This window comes from Exophiala viscosa (genome assembly GCF_022695815.1).
Source record: "Exophiala viscosa unplaced genomic scaffold EDD37scaffold_1, whole genome shotgun sequence".
In the NCBI taxonomy this organism is placed as follows: Eukaryota; Fungi; Ascomycota; class Eurotiomycetes; order Chaetothyriales; family Herpotrichiellaceae; genus Exophiala; species Exophiala viscosa.
Genome location: NW_026944353.1, coordinates 2,708,438 through 2,728,751, shown reverse-complemented (window position 1 = coordinate 2,728,751; position 20,314 = coordinate 2,708,438). Strand labels below are relative to the sequence as shown.

The 20,314-nt window shown below is 43.3% G+C and overlaps 4 protein-coding genes across 4 annotated transcripts; 3 read left to right on the top strand and 1 right to left on the bottom strand.

The window, feature by feature from the left end:
• Positions 1-10,682: 10,682 nt before the first annotated feature.
• Positions 10,683-15,118, top strand: EDD37DRAFT_645184 (uncharacterized protein; the record flags this gene model as incomplete). The annotated part of the gene is made up of 9 exons (XM_062817611.1): positions 10,683-11,004; positions 11,093-11,737; positions 11,825-11,926; positions 12,000-12,316; positions 12,404-12,460; positions 12,556-13,043; positions 13,082-13,905; positions 14,001-14,193; positions 14,287-15,118. 9 exons carry the CDS (start codon positions 10,683-10,685, stop codon positions 15,116-15,118), a joined length of 3,780 nt encoding a protein of 1,259 aa, XP_062675312.1.
• Positions 15,119-15,583: 465 nt separating this feature from the next.
• On the top strand, positions 15,584-16,758 carry EDD37DRAFT_557574 (septin like spn2; the record flags this gene model as incomplete). The annotated part of the gene is made up of 4 exons (XM_062813713.1): positions 15,584-15,706; positions 15,757-15,889; positions 15,942-16,023; positions 16,071-16,758. The coding sequence occupies 4 exons, from the start codon at positions 15,584-15,586 to the stop codon at positions 16,756-16,758; spliced, it is 1,026 nt and encodes a 341-aa protein (XP_062675311.1).
• Positions 16,759-16,986: 228 nt separating this feature from the next.
• EDD37DRAFT_559128 (P-loop containing nucleoside triphosphate hydrolase protein) lies at positions 16,987-17,610 on the bottom strand (the record flags this gene model as incomplete). The annotated part of the gene is made up of 1 exon (XM_062813779.1): positions 16,987-17,610. The coding sequence occupies one exon, from the start codon at positions 17,608-17,610 to the stop codon at positions 16,987-16,989; it is 624 nt and encodes a 207-aa protein (XP_062675310.1).
• Positions 17,611-17,892: 282 nt separating this feature from the next.
• EDD37DRAFT_604313 (uncharacterized protein) lies at positions 17,893-19,845 on the top strand (the record flags this gene model as incomplete). The annotated part of the gene is made up of 1 exon (XM_062814725.1): positions 17,893-19,845. One exon carries the CDS (start codon positions 17,893-17,895, stop codon positions 19,843-19,845), a length of 1,953 nt encoding a protein of 650 aa, XP_062675309.1.
• Between the last annotated feature and the right edge of the window lie 469 nt (positions 19,846-20,314).

The window sequence follows — 20,314 nt, the reverse complement described above, 5'->3', positions numbered from 1 at the left end:
AAAGTATCTTACCCGTACTTATAGTTAATAAGTAGCTTAATTACGAGGTATTTTAAGACTTCTTTAACGTCGAGCGATTCGAGATATTTATAGAGAGAGTACTTATTAATATAAATTCCTTTTCGAGGAGGTACTCGATATTACTTCTCGATAATACGATAATTTACCGCTCGAAGCGAATTAAGACGATATATCGAGAGAAGAGCGTAATATTAGTCTTTCTACTACTCTACGCGCTAGACTTTAATCCGATTAAGATCGCCTTCTATAAATTAAAGAAGTAGATAAGACGTTATCGCGAGATAAGTTATAAATATATTACGAATAACTTCGCTACCTTTATATATTTAGTAATATTATAGATTTACGAGGAGACGACGATAAGAGTATATTTTAAAGTATACGACTATAAAGACTCTATTAATTAGACCTTATACTATCGTAAAGAGTAAAGATAAGTAGAAGAGTAAGTAAAAGAGTAAGTATAATAGTAAGTATACGATTAAGTATATAAAATATAACTACGTAGAGAAATCAATATTACGTAAGTCTTTTTATTACGTATCGATATTTCTCTTATAGTAATTACTATATATCTTATATATTTATAAAATTTCGACTAGTTACGACTATATTATATCTATACTTAATATCTTTTAACTATTCTAGTATTTAGTAATACTATAAATTCTTAAAATTCTTAAATTAAAATAATAATCTTAGTACTCTCTTAGCGTTTACGTAAGTATATATAAGTATACGTAATAATTATTATACTAATTAAGTAGTAACCTTTATATAAGGTAAACTTTAATCGAATCTCCGTATTACCTTAAAATTAATAAATACCTCTAAGAATATTAGCCTTACTTAGCCTTACTATAGAATTAAGTCGATAGCGAGCCTACGAAGCTCGTCGTATCTTCTCCTAGGCGAGATTATATTATAAAAAGATATATAAAGATCTTAAGATTTCTCCTAATCTTCGTAATAAAGCCGAGAGCTATATCTATACTATTCCATTAAGTATCCGTATATTCTTTAAGATCTAAAAAGCCCTAACTATTCTTCGTAATTACGCCCTTAATTTTAAGGAATCGAGGGCCGTAAATAAAGAATTAAGTAGCTAACTAATTAAAATATACCCTTATATTATTATCGTTATTATCCTCGCGCTATAGTAAGCTTAAACGCGACTCGATTAGAAGTATCGTATTACGAACCGAGACATACGACTAGGTTATGACTAGGGCGCAGTCTCCAAAAGAAAGTAGGTCTAACGAGAGGACACGTGCAAGCACTATATTAGATCACGTAACCACAAAAGTGCTCAGCCCTACTTAGTGTGCTTAGTACTAAGCACTACTAAGTACACTAAGTACTCACGACTATATATATAACTAACGAATCTATAGCTTTCCTTCGTAGTCAACTTCGTTAACGATTATACCTATACGTTTAAGTATCGATTAGTCTCGCTCAAGACACTCGACGTGCTCTCTTACTACTATACCTTAATACTTCCCCCTACTTAGGAACCCCTTGTCTCGTGACACCTCGATAGAGCGATTCATAATACTTTGACTACCCTCTAAAGGACGTATTAGCACTATAGCTAGCTCTAAGCAAACTATTCGTTCGCTATTACTAATAGGATCGATTAGATTCTCGGCCCCATAGGGATCTAGGATCTATAGGGATAACCGTAAGAAGAGTGACCTTAAAGTAGAGTACTTCTATAGGGATAGGGCCAAGCTCGATATATTCCTTATACAACTTAAAGTAGTGTTTACGCTATAGCGAGGCAAGTACAATACATATACCGATAGGGTCCTATACGCCGAACTCTACATAAAGAGCTTAGCCTTCCACTAGTTTAAACTAGTTATAGTGAATTATCTTACGACTCATTTAGACCAACAAGATAAGGAAACCAAGGCTATCTTCGGCAACTTCAATGTTTTCGAAGCCCGACTTAAATAGATCTTTAGCACACCAAGAGAGGAACAAGTAGTAGCCTAACGCATTCAATAACTCCGATAGACTAGGTCAGTAGCCTAGTACTATGCGTTGTTTTAGAGGCTTGCTGCCAAACTCGATTAGGAATCGAATACCTTCGCATTAGCCTATTACTTAGGACTAAAGGATTCGGTCAAAGACAAGATAGGGATCGAGCGACTAAACGAATATAAGAAACTAGTCGCTAGATCCATTAAGATCGACAATTAGCTTTACGAACGAGCGATGAAAAGGAAAGGGTTCCAAGGGAGGACTAGTGAGATATTCTATTAGAAAAAGAATCATTACTAATCCTATGGAGACTCGATAGACTTGAACAATATAGAATACAGCTAGTCCTCACGACTAAAAGGTAGGTTCCAACGCTAAGGTTCATTACCTAAGGAGCGAGAGAGGCGCAAGAAAGAAAACCTATACTATAGTTATAGAAAATCCGGACATAGGGCGCGAGAATACGGTACCCGCCTATAAGGACTATATATAATGGACAATATAGTCGGTATTGGAGAAACAAAGGCCGACACTCTAATAGAAGAAGAACTCGGACGTAGGGTACAAAATAATGAACGTACTTAGAAAGCTAGTAGCGCCGAGAAAGCATAGAAGGAGTTAGAAAAGACTTAGGGAGAAGGAGCGCTCTCACCACTATAAGTTAAACGTAGTGAAGAGATTACTATAGCCGTAGGGACCTATTATCTAGGAAGTTTAGATAACGAAGAAGCCGAGGAATACGAAATAATTAATAAATACGAAGTAGAATTATGGGCCTTCTATTTTGACGACCTTTACCCTATTTATCGACCCTTTAAGGAATAGTCAGGATAGTTCCCTTACGGAAAGAAAACTAAGGCAAAAACGGATAAATTTAGAGAAGCTCGACGAGAGATACTTATAGTCATGGAACGGGAAGATATTCCTTACTAGGAAAAATATAGGGTGATTATATAAGGTAACTACGTTATAGTTATCTCGATACTATACTAATCTAAAGTACCTTACGACGGGTACTATATAGAACTAGGACTAAACCTATATAGAGGGACCTATCGAAAGTTTAATCTACATAATAATCCCGAAGGAAAAGAAGAACTAGTTCCATTAATACGCTATATTGTAATGAGATACGATCAACGACGAACCTACATACACGACATAGTAGGAGAAAATCGATACGACTTCCTATTCGCCCTATTAGACGATATAGATATAGATAGCGAATATAAAGAAGCACTCTTAAATAAAACTAACCTACGAGAAGTAGGGAATGTCCTAAGACGAGGAGGGACGATAGTAGTTATATAAACTAAGTACTAAATATAAGAACTATACTAATATTAAGGTCGATACGTATAGAAGTATCTCCTCTATAACCTAGAAGGAGAACCTCAAGAAGAAGATAAGTATATTATCCTATAGAGATACTACGACTACGACGCAAGAGGCCTAGTACACTATCACTAAGTAACTAATAATCACTAGTTTATATTTCCCTTTAAGGAAGAGAATACCCTTACCCGAGAAGACCTAATCGAGGAGATAGCCGTTAGGTACCATATCCAAGAAACTAGCGACCATAGAGTAATTATTAGGACTCACTTCTAGGAAGAAGACGAATAGCAAGGAAGGACCGTTTAGAAGTTCAGCCCAAAGACTAGGATTCAACCAAAACATAAGTTAATTAGAATTCCAAAGTGCCGAAACTAACTATACGAGGACAAAGAAAACACGTATATACACTAAGTAAAAGAAGTAGGAACACACTACTTCACGACGGCGGATACTTTCTCTAGCGATAACGAAGAATCCGAAACTATCCCACAAGAAACCGGAACTCCAAGAGTGTTGGGAGACGAAATTCTAGAAAGGCAACTAGAAGACCCTAAGAAGGAGAGGCCGGGAGGAATTCCTAGTTAAACCTTATGTATAATGGAATCTCGAGAATCAAAACGTAAAACGGATAGAAGGTCCGTATCGGAACATAGATATCCGAATTAGGGAGATCAATTACTCAATAAGGAAAAAGTCCAAAACGAGTTAAAAAACGATAACGAGGAGACCGCATAAGGTAGCGGTCCCTCTAAATAGAGCCTTAGAATCTATTCGCTACCTTATACCCTTAGTATTTAATGCCATTAGTCTTCGGCGCCACACTAGCCGATAAGGAAGTATAGGTAATAATAGATTACGAAGTAAATTAAAATTACGTATTACTATAGCTTATAGAGAGATTATATAAACAATATCGACAAAAAGCGAAACCCTACTTACTAAACATAGTAGATAAAATACCTATTAAGTACGGCGGAGAGTAGATTCGTAGAGAAATTCGAGACGTCCGACTCGAAATCGAGGGTCATATCGAATAAATTAACCTCGATATTACACTAATTAAGTACGATATTATACTAGGAATAAAATAGCTTTAGAAATAAGGACTAGTAATAAACTAGTAAGAACGAACTCTTACGTTTCCTAACCGTAGTTAAGGAAATAGGAAAGAGAATAGATTATCCTCTAGGTTACTCGTTAGGGCAATATAGGTAAGACCAAATCGAAAGATCCTCGTTAACATAATAGAAGAGATCCCGAAAGAATATCGAGACTTCGTAGACCTCTTTAAGGAAAGAGAAGGCCTAGCCATATTACTAGAGTATAAACTATAGGACCACGAAATACCCCTCGAAGATAGAAAAGTACCGAAGTATAACGAGTAGCTTCGACAACTCTCTAAGAAAGAAGAAGACTTTCTCAAGGACTATATCGAAAAACACGAAAAGAAAGGCTTTATCTAATTATTTAAGTCTTCTATAGTACATAGGGTACTATTTACCCCGAAAAAGAATAGAGGACTTCGAGTATATATTGACTATCGACTACTTAATGCGATTACTAAAAAGAACTAGTATTCGTTACTATATATCGACGAACTATAGGATAGATTATTAAGTACTAAATACTTTATCGCGATCGACGTACGGGACGCCTACTATCGAGTACGAATAAAGGAAGGCGAAGAATAAAAGATAGCCTTTAAAACCCGCTTCGGATTATACGAATACTTAGTTATGCCTTTCGGATTGACTAACGTACCGGCCACTTTTTAGGAATTGATCAACGATATACTAAGAGAATATCTCGACGATTTTGTAACGGTATATCTCGACGACGTACTTATATTCTCGACTACACTAAAAGAATATGTATAATATATTAGGAAGGTCTTAGATAGACTTCGACAAAAAGATTTACTAGTGAAACTTAGTAAATATAAATTTCATAAATATCGAATACGCTTTCTAGGATATATTATCTTAGATATAGGTATTAAGGTAAACCTCGAAAGAATTAAGTCTATCTAGGAATGGCCATAACTAACTAATGTCACGGAAATACAAGCCTTTATTAGACTTATTAACTATAACCGAAAATTTATAGAAGGATTTTCAAGAGTCGTAGCATTATTAATAAACCTTACCAAAAAAGAGGTTAAGTTCAAATTCGGACCGGAGTGCACCAAGGCATTTTAGGAACTCAAGAGAGCTATTACTAGCGTCCCTATACTCGCGATATTCAACCTAGAGTATAAAACTAATTTAGAGACAAATATATCCGATAGAGCTATCGGAGCTCGCCTTACGTAAAAGGCTAACGACGGGAAACTCTATACGATTATATACTACTTAAGGAAAATAACTAGATCGGAACTCAACTATAATATACACGATAAAGAGCTACTCGCTATTATCGAAGTATTTAAAGAATAAAGAGTATACTTAGAAGGTATAAAATACCCTACCTAAGTCTATACTGACCATAAGAACTTACTATACTAGATAATAACAAAATAACTTAATAGACGATAAGTTCGATAGGCTAAAACTCTCGCACCATTTAATTTCAGAATATATTATATTCGAGGAAAAGAAAACGCTATAGTAAACGCGCTTAGCCGCCGACCAAACTATATAAAGAATATTCAACTAGAACCCATAGCTATACTTAAGGAACGTAATGGAACCTTAACTTACGTAACGCCTTAAATAGAAACACTAGCCGCTATAGATATTGAGCTAACTATAGAATAAAAGAAGAAAGTTATCTAAAATAGATATAACGATAAGTTAGCCGAATACCTAGGTATTGAAAAAACCATTGAACTCGTCACACGAGACTTCACCTAGAAGGGAATACGGAAAGACATAACGAAGTACGTCAATAACTACGATATATATCATAAAGTAAAGTACGCACAACATAAACTATACGACCTACTATAAACATAGTAAATACTAGAAGAGATATAATTAATAATCGCACTAGATTTTATTACGAAGCTACTAAAATCTATAGAGCCCCTTACGGGCGTAGACTTTAATAGTATACTAGTAATAAACGATATTCTAACGAAGTATACGTACTTTATACTATATAAGGAAGTATCAATAGTAGAAGACCTAGTATACCTACTATACAAAATAATTATCGTATAATATGAAATACTAAAGGAAATACGCTTAGACCGAGATAAACTATTCACATTATAATTTTAGTAGTCACTAATAGACCTTATTAGAATACACTAGAAAATATTAATAGTATATTATCTATAATTAAACGGATAAACTAAGAGAACGAATTAGATACTCGAATAGTATCTACGATACTATATTAGCTTCAAATAAAACGACTAGATACAACTACTACCGATAGTATAGTTCGCATTCAATAATAGTGCATTAGTAACGAGAATATCACCATTCTACGCAAATTACGGAAAATACCTAAATATTGAATAGGAACCAAGAGAAATTAAACTAATCGCAGAAAAAGCAAAAATATTAGTGGACAAACTAAAGTAACTACATAAAATGCTATAAACAATATTATAAGAAGTAATAAAGAAAACAACAATTCAAGCAAACAAGAAAAGATCTAAGGGACTAAACTTCCACGAGGGGGAGATAGTCTATATCTTACGAAAAAACATCAAAACATAACGACTAAGCGACAAATTAGACCACACCAAAATTAAACCATATAGAGTCAAAAAGAAGTTAGGAACCGTAACATTCGAAATCGATTTACCTAAAGGTATAAATATTTACCTAGTATTCTATAAGTCCCTTATCGAGAAGGCACCGCTAAACGCTAAACTAGAACCGATACTAATATATAAGGAAATATAGTAGCCGCTATATAATATCGAAAGAATTTTAGATTATTAACCCATTAACGGGAAGTACCATTACCTAATTAAATAGTTAGGATACAATAGCTTAGAAAACACGTAGGAACTACTAAAATATCTACTAAAAAATCTCATTAAAGAATACTATCGGGGGAAATAACGGAAAAGACTTATCGATAGTATTCGACTACTATAAAGGACGATCAATTAGGATTAGACCCTCGAAACCAAATAGCGAACTAGGCTTAAGCTTAAATATATTTTCTAACTACGCGTCATTAAGACTAATAAACACCGTCGACGACGCCTACTCGAGGGGATTCACGTTATCCAATTCGTCCAAGGCGTTCGCTTCCCGGATCAATATTTTCTTCTATTTCTCTAATAGTTCGTTAGCTTCACGCTAAAGCCGCTTACGTTCTAAGTAAGCCTAAGCCGCTATAACCTAAGCTCGAGAAGCTACCTCCAGTAGCTATTGAAGTTCGTTACCCTTACGGCGCGCCGCTTCGATTAGGCGATTCCGTTGGGTAGTTAGACAATCGAACTTAGCCGTCGAGAAAGTACCATCGTAGTATTTCACTCCTTTTTTAGTATAAGAAGAACACTTGCTATGCCCATCCAACATAAAACACACCGAGTCGAAATCCTGATAGGGCGTATAGCGACCCATCTCGAACCTCTCTAAACCTAGCGACTCGATTCGCACAACAAGGTCGTAGCGACGGATAGTGGACGATCGACCCGATTTAGAAACTCGATACTAAGGCATCGTTAGCCATGACGAAAGAAAGAGAGAGGAAGGCACGGGGATAGGAGAAACGACTCACCTTAAGTACGTTGAGGACAACGTATAGAGAAGGAGGGGGCGAGTGTTACGAACCGAGACATGCGACTAGGTTATGACTAGGGCGTAGTCTCCAAAAGAAAGCAGGTCTAACGAGAGGACACGTGCAAGCACTATATTAGATCACGTGACTATAGAAGTGCTTAGCCCTACTTAGTGTGCTTAGTACTAAGCACTACTAAGTACACTAAGTACTCACGACTATATATACAACTAACGAGTCCATAGCTTTCCTTCGTAGTCAACTTCGTTAACGATTATACCCATACGTTTAAGTATCGATTAGTCTCGCTCAAGACACTCGACGTGCTCTCTTACTGCTATACCTTGATACTTCCCCCTGCTCAGGAACCCCTTGTCTCGTGACACCCCGGTGAAGCGATTCATAATATATCGAGATAAAGGTAGTGACCGTAGTAAATAGATACTATAGTACGCTAAGATAAATCGCGTCGATAAAGTTATATATATTCGATATTATATTTAGCGAATTTTACGATAGATTTACTAAAGAAGAATACGAAGACTATTACGTCGATTCTTTTCGACTTCTAGCCTTTATTATTATCTTCGTAATACTAATAAGGGCTACTTTAATTATCGTCTTTTTATAAGCGATTATATTACTCTATATTTTAACGAGAGGTATAGATAGCCTAAAATAAATATCTTCTAGTTACTTAATATATATTCGAGAGTTATTCTTATAGTTTAGATATAGATATTTATAGTAACGAGCTATAAGAACTTACTAATCGTTCGATTCGTTTAGTATCGCGGCGCGTTATTATCGCTACTCTCTTTATACTTAAGTAGTACTTAGAGCGCTAGTTTTGCTCTTCTTTTTAGACTTTAAAGACTTAGATAATATATATCGCTTCTTATCTTTTCGTCGACGTATCTATATACTATCCTTATATCTTAATCGTATAGAAGACGCTCTCTCGAAGCCCGAAGAGCTTTACGCCGACAATAGCTCGGAAATAGAGAGTATACGCTCTTAATATATTAAGTTAAGCTATATATCTATCTCGTATATAGCCCGCTTAGGTTCGTAAGAGATATCCCACTACTTCTTATATATCGTTTCGAAGTTCGATTAATATTCGATAGTAAGGTTAAAAGATCTCTTTATTCTTTAAGCGATAATCGTAAACTCGTCTTCGTAAGGTAAGTTATCGACGATCTTCTTTTTAGGTATTAATATTATTAGGAGACGACCGCGGCACTCGTCTATTATATTAAGATAGTCGTACGTCTTCGAGTTAACCTAACGACTAAACGTCTTTACCTTTCCTAAGAAGACTTATACGCTAATTAGAAAGAATACCTTACTAAGAGAGTATATCGATATAGTCGACGTATTAAACTATAGACTTAATAATATATATCGACGCGATATTAATACCCGCTTATTACTCTTATTACTCTTCCGCCGCTTCGAGATATTCGATAGAGGCGCTATCTATACGGACGGGAGGATCGTCGTCGCCACCTCCTCCTCCTCCTCCGACTACGTCGCGGACCCCCCTAGGGAGCTCTTCTCCTTATTATTATCGGGAGTTCTCTTCGGCTCGAAAGATTACTGGATTAACGCTATTCTATCTATATAGCTAATTCTACTTAGGGGTATATCTTTAATATCCTTAATAGTTAGGGACCGCGAAGTAATAGTATCCCTACTAGTATTTAGCGTAGCGCGTTACTTATTAAGGGTGAGTAATAATCGCGTAGCTATAGTAAGCACCGACTAACTAGCCGATCGCCTTAGGGAGGGAGTACGAGTGCGCTTACGGCCTCGCTATGATTAAGAGTCCTCGACGGCGCGTGCTTCGCGGAGACGGAGGGATAGAGTGCTACTTCGTAGGGAACGACGCGATATATTGATACAATATATTATAGATTAGTCTAGCATACTTTACAGCTATTTTACGGTGGTGGTGGTGCTCATTCATTCCGCAGTGTATTGCAAAAAAGTGGCGGTGAATGGCTCGGCTAACTTGACAAATTTACAAAGTTTTGAAAGGCACAGTACCCTGAAGAAGATCTGGGGTCAAAAGACCACTTCATCAAGTCACGGTGGCCAACCCTCTTCAACAAATCCCCCACAGATTCCTGAACTGCCGTCAACGTTTGCTACAGCCCTGTCGAAATGCACAAGATGTCGCAATGGTGTGGCTACCCGAATTGAGAGATTTCGCAATGTCGAAGCGTCCAAAGACCGCAGAAGAGAGGCGACCGGTGTGAGTACTTTTTAACCTCATTAGTATCCTGCATGCAAAAGTATGAAATCCTAAGGCCACCCCAGCCCCAAAACTCCTGGCCTGCCAACACGAACTCTACGCCGCGAACATGCCGCAGTGAAGGTTTTGAGAGTAGCCATCGACATGGATCTGCTGTGGAATGGCTCGTTTTGTCTCAGGTGTCGCTACTGCGCCCTCTCGCTCTAATATGCGACAGGCCCTGTCAAGGAACCATACAGATAAAGGCTCGGCCTGCCGCAAGGCTGGTCTTGCCCACCGTCACGTACGACTTCATTCTGGGATCGGCTGAAGCTGCAATGTCTTCTAGATCTCTACGTCAGCTGTGAGTGCTCCGGAGTCTCTTTGAGCAGGGCCTGCTGGGATCATGATGGGATCCCGCCACAGAATAGTCAGAGAATTCCACGAACCTCTCGAGTCCTCCTCTCTGCGTCGAGAAACAGATCCGGTTCACCCATCTGAACGCGAGTATGCGCCCAATGTATCTCTGAAGAATATCAATGCCTCCCAACGATGGCGACCAAAGAGCCTGCGAAAGAGGGTGTTTTTCGCGTGTGCATTCGTCTTCCTTGCCTGTGTCGTCACCTTCGCGGTGGTATTTTCCTACTCGCGCTCTAATCAGGGCCTTCTTAAGGTCGACACACGTCTGCACTACCTCTGGACATATGCTCCGACTCTATTCTTCACTATTGGTAAGTTCACAATCCACAACTGTAATAGCCACTCTCGGAATCTCTCAGATAACTCCATCTACATGACACTGACTTTTATGCTATCTAGTCGGCGCATGCTGGGCTAGGGTGGCATACCGCACACTCCAGATGCAGCCATGGAGAATGATCGCACGGGACCCGACGTCGACGTCTAAAGCTCTCCTCGTCGACTATGTCACACCAATAGCCTTGAAGTCGCTCTTTAAGGCGGCGAGAGCACGACATTTCCTGGCCGTGCTGGTTCTCCTTGTCTCTTTGGCATTACAGATAGTGACCATTTTGTCCACTGGTCTGTTCGAGGTCGAATACGTTTCAATTCAAAAGCATGGTCCCATCTCTCTCATTGACACTATTACTGGAGCTTCGCACGACTTTTCCAACATCGGTGCAGGGCCAGCCTTGACCATTTACAGTGTCCAGAACACCAACCTCAGCTATCCGGAAGGCACTACATCGGCTCATGCTGTTCCTAAGCTTTCTTACTCAGATGTATCCAATGCGACTTTAGTTGCTCCCGTTGGCGTATTCACGTCTTACTTGGACTGTCAAGAAGCATCACTTCAACTGGACAATACCTCGATAACAAGTCAGACGGGCGGGCTACATAATGCACCTTTGTTCACTTACTCTTTGAATACGAGCGACTGCTTGCTTCCAAATCTGACGGTCGAAGGGGGTGCATATCTCGATTACAATTACGAGGGCGACAATTGTACGTTCTGCTGTTGTCTTGGACAGCTATGCCGGTCCGGCTCAAAACCTCACATCTCTCGGCTGTCTCGATGCTGACATGTGTTAGTTACATTCTATGACACGTACGGGAATACTGCAGCAGTGGCTTGCTCACAGAATGCTTCTGACGTCCGCATCCGGATTTCCGCGGGGTTGATTTACTACAACAGTAAGTCCTTTTGCGAAGGGAGTTCCGCGAGAGCTCATCGATCATCCTTATGCGGGCTCTGACAGTGTCGTAGTCACCTGGAATGGTACATTTGCGGACACGGAGAATGAGACTCTTCACCTTCTCGAAAAGACGCCGAGTGAGTTGTTTCAGCTCTCTGCCTCCACGAACTTGCTATGTATACCTCACTACGGCTTGCAAGAAGCTGAAGTCACGTATACCACGAGCCAGACGACCGGAAGTCGTCAAGCTCACATACAGGAGCCAAACTCAACGTCCTTGCAGGCTTTGGAAGGTGTCACACCTCAAGCCATCTCGAATGCCATCATGGATTCGATCACGGCAAGTTGGGAAGCCCTGGAGGCACTGTTTCCCAATCCCAATGCCGGGGTGAGTCCGCTTCCTCCCATAAAAAGATCGTGGACCAAGCCATATCCTCTTTGCATCACAAAATCTCTCGTATACTGACTATGTTAGGTTATTACTGTTAATGACCCAAGCGAAGGCTCCGATGGCTATTTTCCGACTAATCCTGTAAGTCACTTTGTCCCAATGGTAGCTGTATCGAGGCAGGCAGAGCTCCCTTGAATAAGTCAGCTCCATAGAGATTTGGGTTGACAATCTTGCAGGACGCGTTCTTCAGGATAATGACTCAGCAATATCCACTTGCCAACGGTTCCAGCAGGTCAAGTTGGTTCGATCCCGAGACCCTGCGAACTGCATCGAGCCTGTTCTTCGGCTCCGTTGCGGCACAATTTGCTGCGCAATACTTGAGAAGAGATGCCACCGGCACGGTTCAAGGAACCGCCGGGATGGTTCAACCTCGATTGGTGTTTTCATCAGTCTTCTATGCCGTGGAAGCATTGCTAGGATCTCTCTTCCTTGCTGCCCTCCTCCATGCCTGGCCAGCCACAAAAGCCATCACTAGTATCGACCCTGCATCCATTGGTGGAACAACTGCAATCATTTCTGCAGACGTTGCCCTGATGGATCACTTCCATGGTACTGGAACATTCGATCTTGATATGCTGAAAGCTCACCTCAGAGGTCCCGGCTCAGGCGACGATAGCAAGGCTCGCACTTATGGACGAACCTTCGGCACGAATGCGGAACCAAAGTACGCGAGTGCTAAAGGCACTGCGCACAGTCAGACAGCTGGGTGGCGGCCTTGGGTGTTTCTACCATTCGGGAGATGATCCCACTGATTCCGCTTCTCCTCATCGTGGGTCTGGAGATCAGCCTGCACTACAGTGAGGTTCATAACGGCATTGCAATTGTCGACGGCCTACGCAGTCGGATCCATGCATCGCGTCTGGTGCCTGCTGTCGTCTTTGCTGCGACTCACATGGTCTTGTCCTCAATGGCTTTCAATGTCAGCCTGATGCATCCCTTCTCGACATTGCGGACTAGCCCTTCTGCTGCCCAAATCAGTCTCCTCGATGCTCCTCTAAGCCGGTTTGCCCCCCATAACCTCTGGCTTTCTGCACGAAGAAAGCAGTTTGCGCTTTTCTGCTCGGTCGTTATGACCATTACAACATTCTTCCTAGTTACAGTCTCCAGCGGACTTTTTGTCAGTGGAGGCTACACACGAAGTTCACATCTTACACAGTTATCATGGTTCCAGCTCTCTTCCGAGAACAATGATTCTGCAATTCACAATCTCACGAGGAGGTATAACTTGACGGAGCCACTACAATATGCCGAGGATAATGGGGAGACGAAAATGCATCTTATTGGCAATGCCGTGATCGAACTGAATCTATCTTATCCTGCTTGGACTTACGACGAGCTTGCCTTACCCTTGGTCTCTATCTCCGGTAATTCGACATTGAACGTCACGGATTCAATAGCTATCTCGGCCCAAATTCCAGCTCTTCGCACCGACATGCAGTGCGATGTGCTCAAGACTGACGAAAACAATATTACGTTCTCGCAGAGTATGGTCGATGTATCTTGGGATTACAGCTTCGGTGTGATTTGTAAGTCTCGACCCTCGTGGAAATCATTGAAACCCATTGTCGGGCTTACTCAAAGTTCCTACATTTCCGACTTCTCAACGCTGACAAGAAGAAAGATACTCGGAACTTGCTTGATGTCCATACCAATTTCTCCGTTGAATGCGGCGGGTCGGGTCAGAGCAACGCTACTGTCGTTATCTACGAAGTAGCATTACCCAGTCGACTGAACACGAGCGAGGAAGGCAGCGTTGAACCTCGGCCGACTTCAATGCTGTACAGCTACGAGAACTGCCTCGTGGGAATTTATGGGTTAGTCTCCTCGATTCTTCCACTCCTCACACGCTTTATCTGCGCAATTGTACGAACTTTTAGACTCTCATGCTCATTTTCACGATGCTACAGCTACGCCAATAACGCAAAGTTTGTCAACTATTCCGTCATGTCATGCAAAGTATCATACGAAGAAGTCCAAGCAACAATGACTTTTCTTGACTTCCCGAGCTATCGCATCTCCTCAGACGCGCCGCCAATTGTGGACGAATCCACAACTAAACCGATCAACAGCAGTGACGTCTCGTCATTTCTGGCTGCTACCGAATATTCCGCTTCCTTTTACAACACTTCATTGACATCGTTGAATGGGTACTCTACAATGGACCCAGTATCAACGGCATTGATCTACGGCAAAGATGGCGTCCCTGCCGAAAAGCTCTTCCCGTATTCCCCGGAGCAGTATCTCATACCAAATCTACAGCACCTCATCCGGACTATGGGTGCGCAGTACATAAGCTACTTCTATCGAAGTACAAACACGACCTCGCCCTTAGTGAATTCCAGGATCCCAGCGACTTTGCAAATGAACCCGACCTACAGATTGAGGCAAACTGCCACGTCCACTAGGATTTTGGACGGCCTTTTGGCGGCCTCTGGAGTCTTCGCAATCCTCACACTGTTGACATTTAGAACTCGTGATGTTGTCAAAGCCAAGCTCGGCAGCCCAGCCGTGGTCATGGCGATGGTAGCCGACAGCGAGTTCGTCCGCGAGTTGCAGAAGGAGCAAAGCCTGGAACCGGACGAAACAGATAGAGCGGTACATGCGGAGAGAATGCTGGCGTCTGATGGAGGACAATTCAGCCTTGGTTGGTGGGAGGTGAGAGGATCATCAACGTCGTCACAAAGCGAGGGTCAATTGACCAAATATCGATGGGCCATTGATATAGGTCGATCGGACTGAGGTAGCATTTCTCACATGAAGTACTATAGTTGCCATATGTTCTATCCCGACACTTCCCAGTTCTGGTGTTGATACCATGAGCACCGTCAAGTACGGCTAATGGGAGTGGTGCCAGGGATACTAGTATCGTACCTTAACTATGCCGGATTTAGCTGGAGGTGGAACCCCTAATCAACTTGGCGGCGGAGAAATAAAAAAGGGGACAGAAGTGTCTCTCAAGATCGCAGGGAAGCCGCTGCTACTACTACTACTACAATCGCAACCCATCCACCACAACACTCGCTCTTCTACTTCTGTTTACGGTGCTGCATACTTGTCCCTATCAAATCGACGTTGTTACCTGCTCTTCCACGTCCCTGTTTGCAGTCGGCATTCCATCCCCCTTTCCGCCTATCACATTCCGCCTTCGTCGCGTTACTCTGTCGCAAGCATTCCTTTAGATCAGACGCCGTCCAGCACATCACCATGGCCATGACAATGCAGCAGCAGAATGCTGTCTTTCCCAAATCCCACGTCGGCTTCGACTCCATCACTCAGCAAATCGAGAAGAAGTTGTTGAAGAGAGGTTTTCAGCTGAACATTGTCTGCGTAAGTCTCGACAAGTTATCTCCTGGTTGCGCAATACTGAACTTCTACAGGTCGGTCAGACTGGACTAGGGAAGAGCACACTCATCAACACCCTGTTCTCATCACACCTCATCGACTCGAAAGGCCGACTTCGTCCAGATGAGCCTATCCGTTCGACGACGGAGATCCAGACCGTCTCTCATAGTCAGTTATTCGCACCTTGAAACGAAGAGGAAACATCTAACATTCACCGCAGTTGTCGAAGAGAACGGAGTGAGACTGAGACTGAACATTGTCGATACGCCAGGATACGGAGATTTGGTGAACAATGACCGATGGTAGGGCAATGCTTTTGATTATTGGAATTATGGCTTACATTGTCTAGCTGGGATCCTGTGATCAAGTACATCAAAGACCAACACTCCGCCTACCTCCGCAAAGAGCTTACAGCACAACGAGAGCGTTACATCCAAGACACCCGTATTCATTGCTGCCTTTTCTTCATTCAGCCATCTGGTCACAGCCTCAAACCTATTGACATTGTGGTGTTGAAGAAGCTCTCCGATGTTGTGAATGTCGTGCCAGTCATCGCAAAGGCTGATTCCCTGACACCCGAGGAACGCAGAGCTTTCAAGGAGAGAATTCGGGAAGAGTTCCAGTTCCACAACCTTCGAATGTACCCATACGACAATGAGGATCTGGATGATGAGGAACGAGCCACCAACTCCACCATCAAGGAACTTGCTCCTTTCGCGGTGATTGGCAGCGAACGCTCCAGCGTGATCAACGGCAGGCAAGTGCCTACACGGCAACACAGATGGGGAACAATCAACGTTGAGGACGAGAACCATTCAGACTTCATCTACCTGCGCAACTTCCTTCTCCGCACCAACCTGCAAGACCTGATTGAAACTACCAGCCAGATTCACTACGAGACATTCAGAGCCAAGCAATTGTTGGCACTCAAGGAAAGCAGCGCTGCAAGCGGTATGGCAGGTAGCAGGCCAATCAGCCCTGCCGCCGATCGGGAGTTGTCTCGAGGCTCGCAGCGCATGACCATGAACGGATATTAAGAGGTCAAAACATGTCGAGTACGAGGAGCGGCGGATTTTCTACTATGACGGGTCAATTCCATACTGGTCGTACCTCGTTGCCTACTTGGGCTTTTGTCAAATGTAGCGTCTATGGAAGCGGGTCTTTCGTCTTTGGACCGGGGTATAGCTAGTCACATTGCTTTTCAATGCCTAATACCCATTCACCATCGTAGAAGAAGAGTTGAATCAAGCAATGCAAAGAACAATCTAGGCAGGAATGCCCTGCATCACCCATTCATCCAGCTCTTTGAATGTCCGCTCAAGATCGTCGTTGATAATGACCTTGTCGTTCTTTCCTTCAGTCCTACAGTATTCCATCTCGTTCTTGGCCTGGGACAGTCGTTTCTGTATGGAGTCCTCGCTTGTGTCGCCTCGGCCTCGCAATCTTTGTTCCAGGATCTCAACGCTGGGTGGTTGTATGAAGCATATTCTGGGATTCAGAGCACTCTTTTTCAGCTGTTTGACCCCCTCCATTTCAATGTCCAAGATGCATATTCTCTTGCCCTCAGCAGTCGTGCCGTCTATACTCTTGCCTTTACCCTCTGCAACATCTTGAACCGCCTTCTTTGAGGATCCGTAGTAGTTCCCTCCAAATTTGGCATGTTCTATGAATGCGTCTTTCCCGATCATTTTCTCGAACTCCTCAGGCGTGGTGAAATGATAATGTACGCCATTTTGCTCGCCTGGACGAGGCTTTCGCGTGGTATGGGAGACGCTGAAGCCGAAATGATCGGGATGCTTCTCGAACAACCTCTTGATGAGGGTGGATTTGCCCGTACCTGATGGTCCCGAGCAGACTATCGGTCGATATCTTTCTGCGGTAGGTGCCATGGCGATGTGTCTGGCCGGTTGCCGCGTGGTGGCTGATTTGAGAGAGAGTGAGAGAGGAGTCTTCGCGCAACAGGTAAGCAGCCGTGGTACTATCATAAGTGTCTGTCGCACCCGACCATTCAATGCTCCGCAAAAGTACCTTACTGAAGCGGTGGGAGATGGGCCAATTGAAAACGCGGCAACAAAGGTTGCTTGGCAGGGGCAGGGAGGTCTCTCGACCTCAGTCTGTTGCATCCTTGCAAAAGACACCTATTGCACCATCAACGAGAAAAGAACAACGCGATGAGCTCGGCTGAGGCCTTGGAAACATCGGACGCGACGCCTGATGTCGCGTCTGAGACTCCAACTGGTGGTGAAGCAGAAACAGCGGAGGGAGAAAATACGACACAGGGACGACGACCGAGGCGCCATCGTGGTCGACACGCGAAGGATCCCTTAGGACAGTCAATCCAGTACAGATGCCAGGGGACCAATGATTTCGAAGAGAAATTGCGCGAATATCTATCTAATCCTACAAGTGACCCCGAGCATATGACTTTGGAATTCTTGTTTCCTGTCACTGCTGCCTTTATGGTGCCGGCCAGAGAGCCCAAGGGAAATAGACCTGTGCATGACAGGACTCCTTATATGTACAGTGCATTCAATAAGACCGCCATCAGCGTGGCCGACGCATTGCAACATAGTGGGGATCCCAAAGAGCAAATGCTCACACAAAAAGCCATCTCCAAAACTCTCGTTGAGACTGTCCAAGAAGCGGACGGTTATCATTACAGCTTCCACAACTACTGGGTCAGCCGGGAGGATCAAGCCTGCAGGTTCTCATATTTCTGCAACGATTCGGTCCTCAACAAAGGTAGGGCTGCCAATGAAGGGGCATCCAAAATCAGGCAAGGAGTCAAGGTCAGAAAGCCAGTATGGGATTGTCAAGGAACAGTTGCGGTCAAATTTTCCTTGACAAAGATGAGCCTGGAGGTGCATTACAAGCACATTCCGATGCACCCTACCTTCGACGAACGAGCTCCAGCTCCGCGCAATGGTAGCAAGCGGAAAAGAATGTTAGAGATCTTCCATCCGGACAAGCTCCCGAAGTTCAAGCCGAGAGAAAAGAAGAAAAAGCCAGACGCCCCACACAAAGAACCAGCCAAACGTGGGCGGCCACGGAAAGTACGAGATCCAGCAGTCCAGCCGGCGCATGAGTCAGCACCACACTCAATGAGAGACAGCAGTTTACAGCCCCTTTTCGATTTCTTAGGGTCTGCCGAACAAGCCATGAACGGTACGGCGGAGACACCTGTCAATGCTGACCGAACCACCCAGCCTGGACCAGCAGTCGCTGACCATAGTGTCTCTGAACAAAATGGTACGCCTGCAGCCGCGGAAACACCAGGGACTGGCTCTCAGCATGCGTTTCCGGGCATGATGTCCGGATTCATGTCAGGTGAGCAGCTCACTTGGAGCAGCAAGAAGAGACCACGGGCCCGCAAGAGCGCAGCCGCAGCTTCTGGAGCTGGCACTACCTCCTCAACGCCCATACAGACCTCCGGAGGGGCTCCCTTGTCAGAGGTTGAAGCACTCAAGTTGAGACTGCTGGAGGCAGAGCAGAAGATCAAAGACCTCGAGACTGGGAAATTGAAGACTGTAACACCAATCACCTGGAATGCACCACCACCTATGCAGCAAACAGCCTCAAATAATGGCTACCCTCAACCATATTATCCTCCACCACCGCCTCAATACCCTCCCCAACAATGGCCCTACGCTTCTCCTCATCAGCAGCAAGCAACACCTCCTGCCCATCACCCGCCCACACAGCCATTGGGACCAACTCCGAGTCCGCAACCCACCCCAAATTCCGTATCGGCACCTAAACCTACACCCTTCTACGGCTTCGTGCCAAATCCGGAAGCCCCCGCAGCATTTCAAGCTTTGAATGCTCGCAAGATCCAGCCGAAGCGTAACAATCTTGCACAATCACAAAACATGCAATCATCAAGTCATCCGCAGAGCCATCAACCATGCCCGAGTCCGTCGCAGTTGCCTTCAGCACCTAATCAGCCGGCAAACATGCACTCGGCTCAGGGGATGCCTCAAGCACAAGCAATCCGGCCTCAACCACCCATGGTACTATCTACTTCACAACAACCTCAAAATATGCAAGCAGCTTTGGATGCCCAGAACTCTTCAGTGCCTTATGCCCCCCAGAATAGAGTTGCGAGCACATCTTCCACATCTTGAAGGAACCTGCAAAGTTTCCCGAGAGGGCTTCCGGGACTGCTGGTCATGGTCTTCAAGTTCTCTTCAGCGTTCACGTTCTTGTAATCACCCTTCCCCTGAGGCCGTCGTCTAAGGGGAAAGGTCGATGCATATCACTTACCTAGGCAAGAGGAATACCCTTGTTCTCTGTATGATTACTGTACATCATAGAAGTTTCGGCGCGTCGGACAATGTTCTCTGTGACCTACCAATTTAGACATGGAATCAAACATCATGCTCGGCAGTCTCAGAATATGCTTGATAATGGTCATTGGCATGATGCGCGACAATACACGTCATAGGATCCGAAGTCCAGCCTTGTCCGATGGAAGGACTAGAGAATCGGCAAATATGCCAAGCACTGATCATAGAGTAGTGGATCATTTGCCATGTTTGCGTGCTTTTCATTCAGAAAAAAAGTTTCGAGTGCATGCATACTAGTAACGAAGTC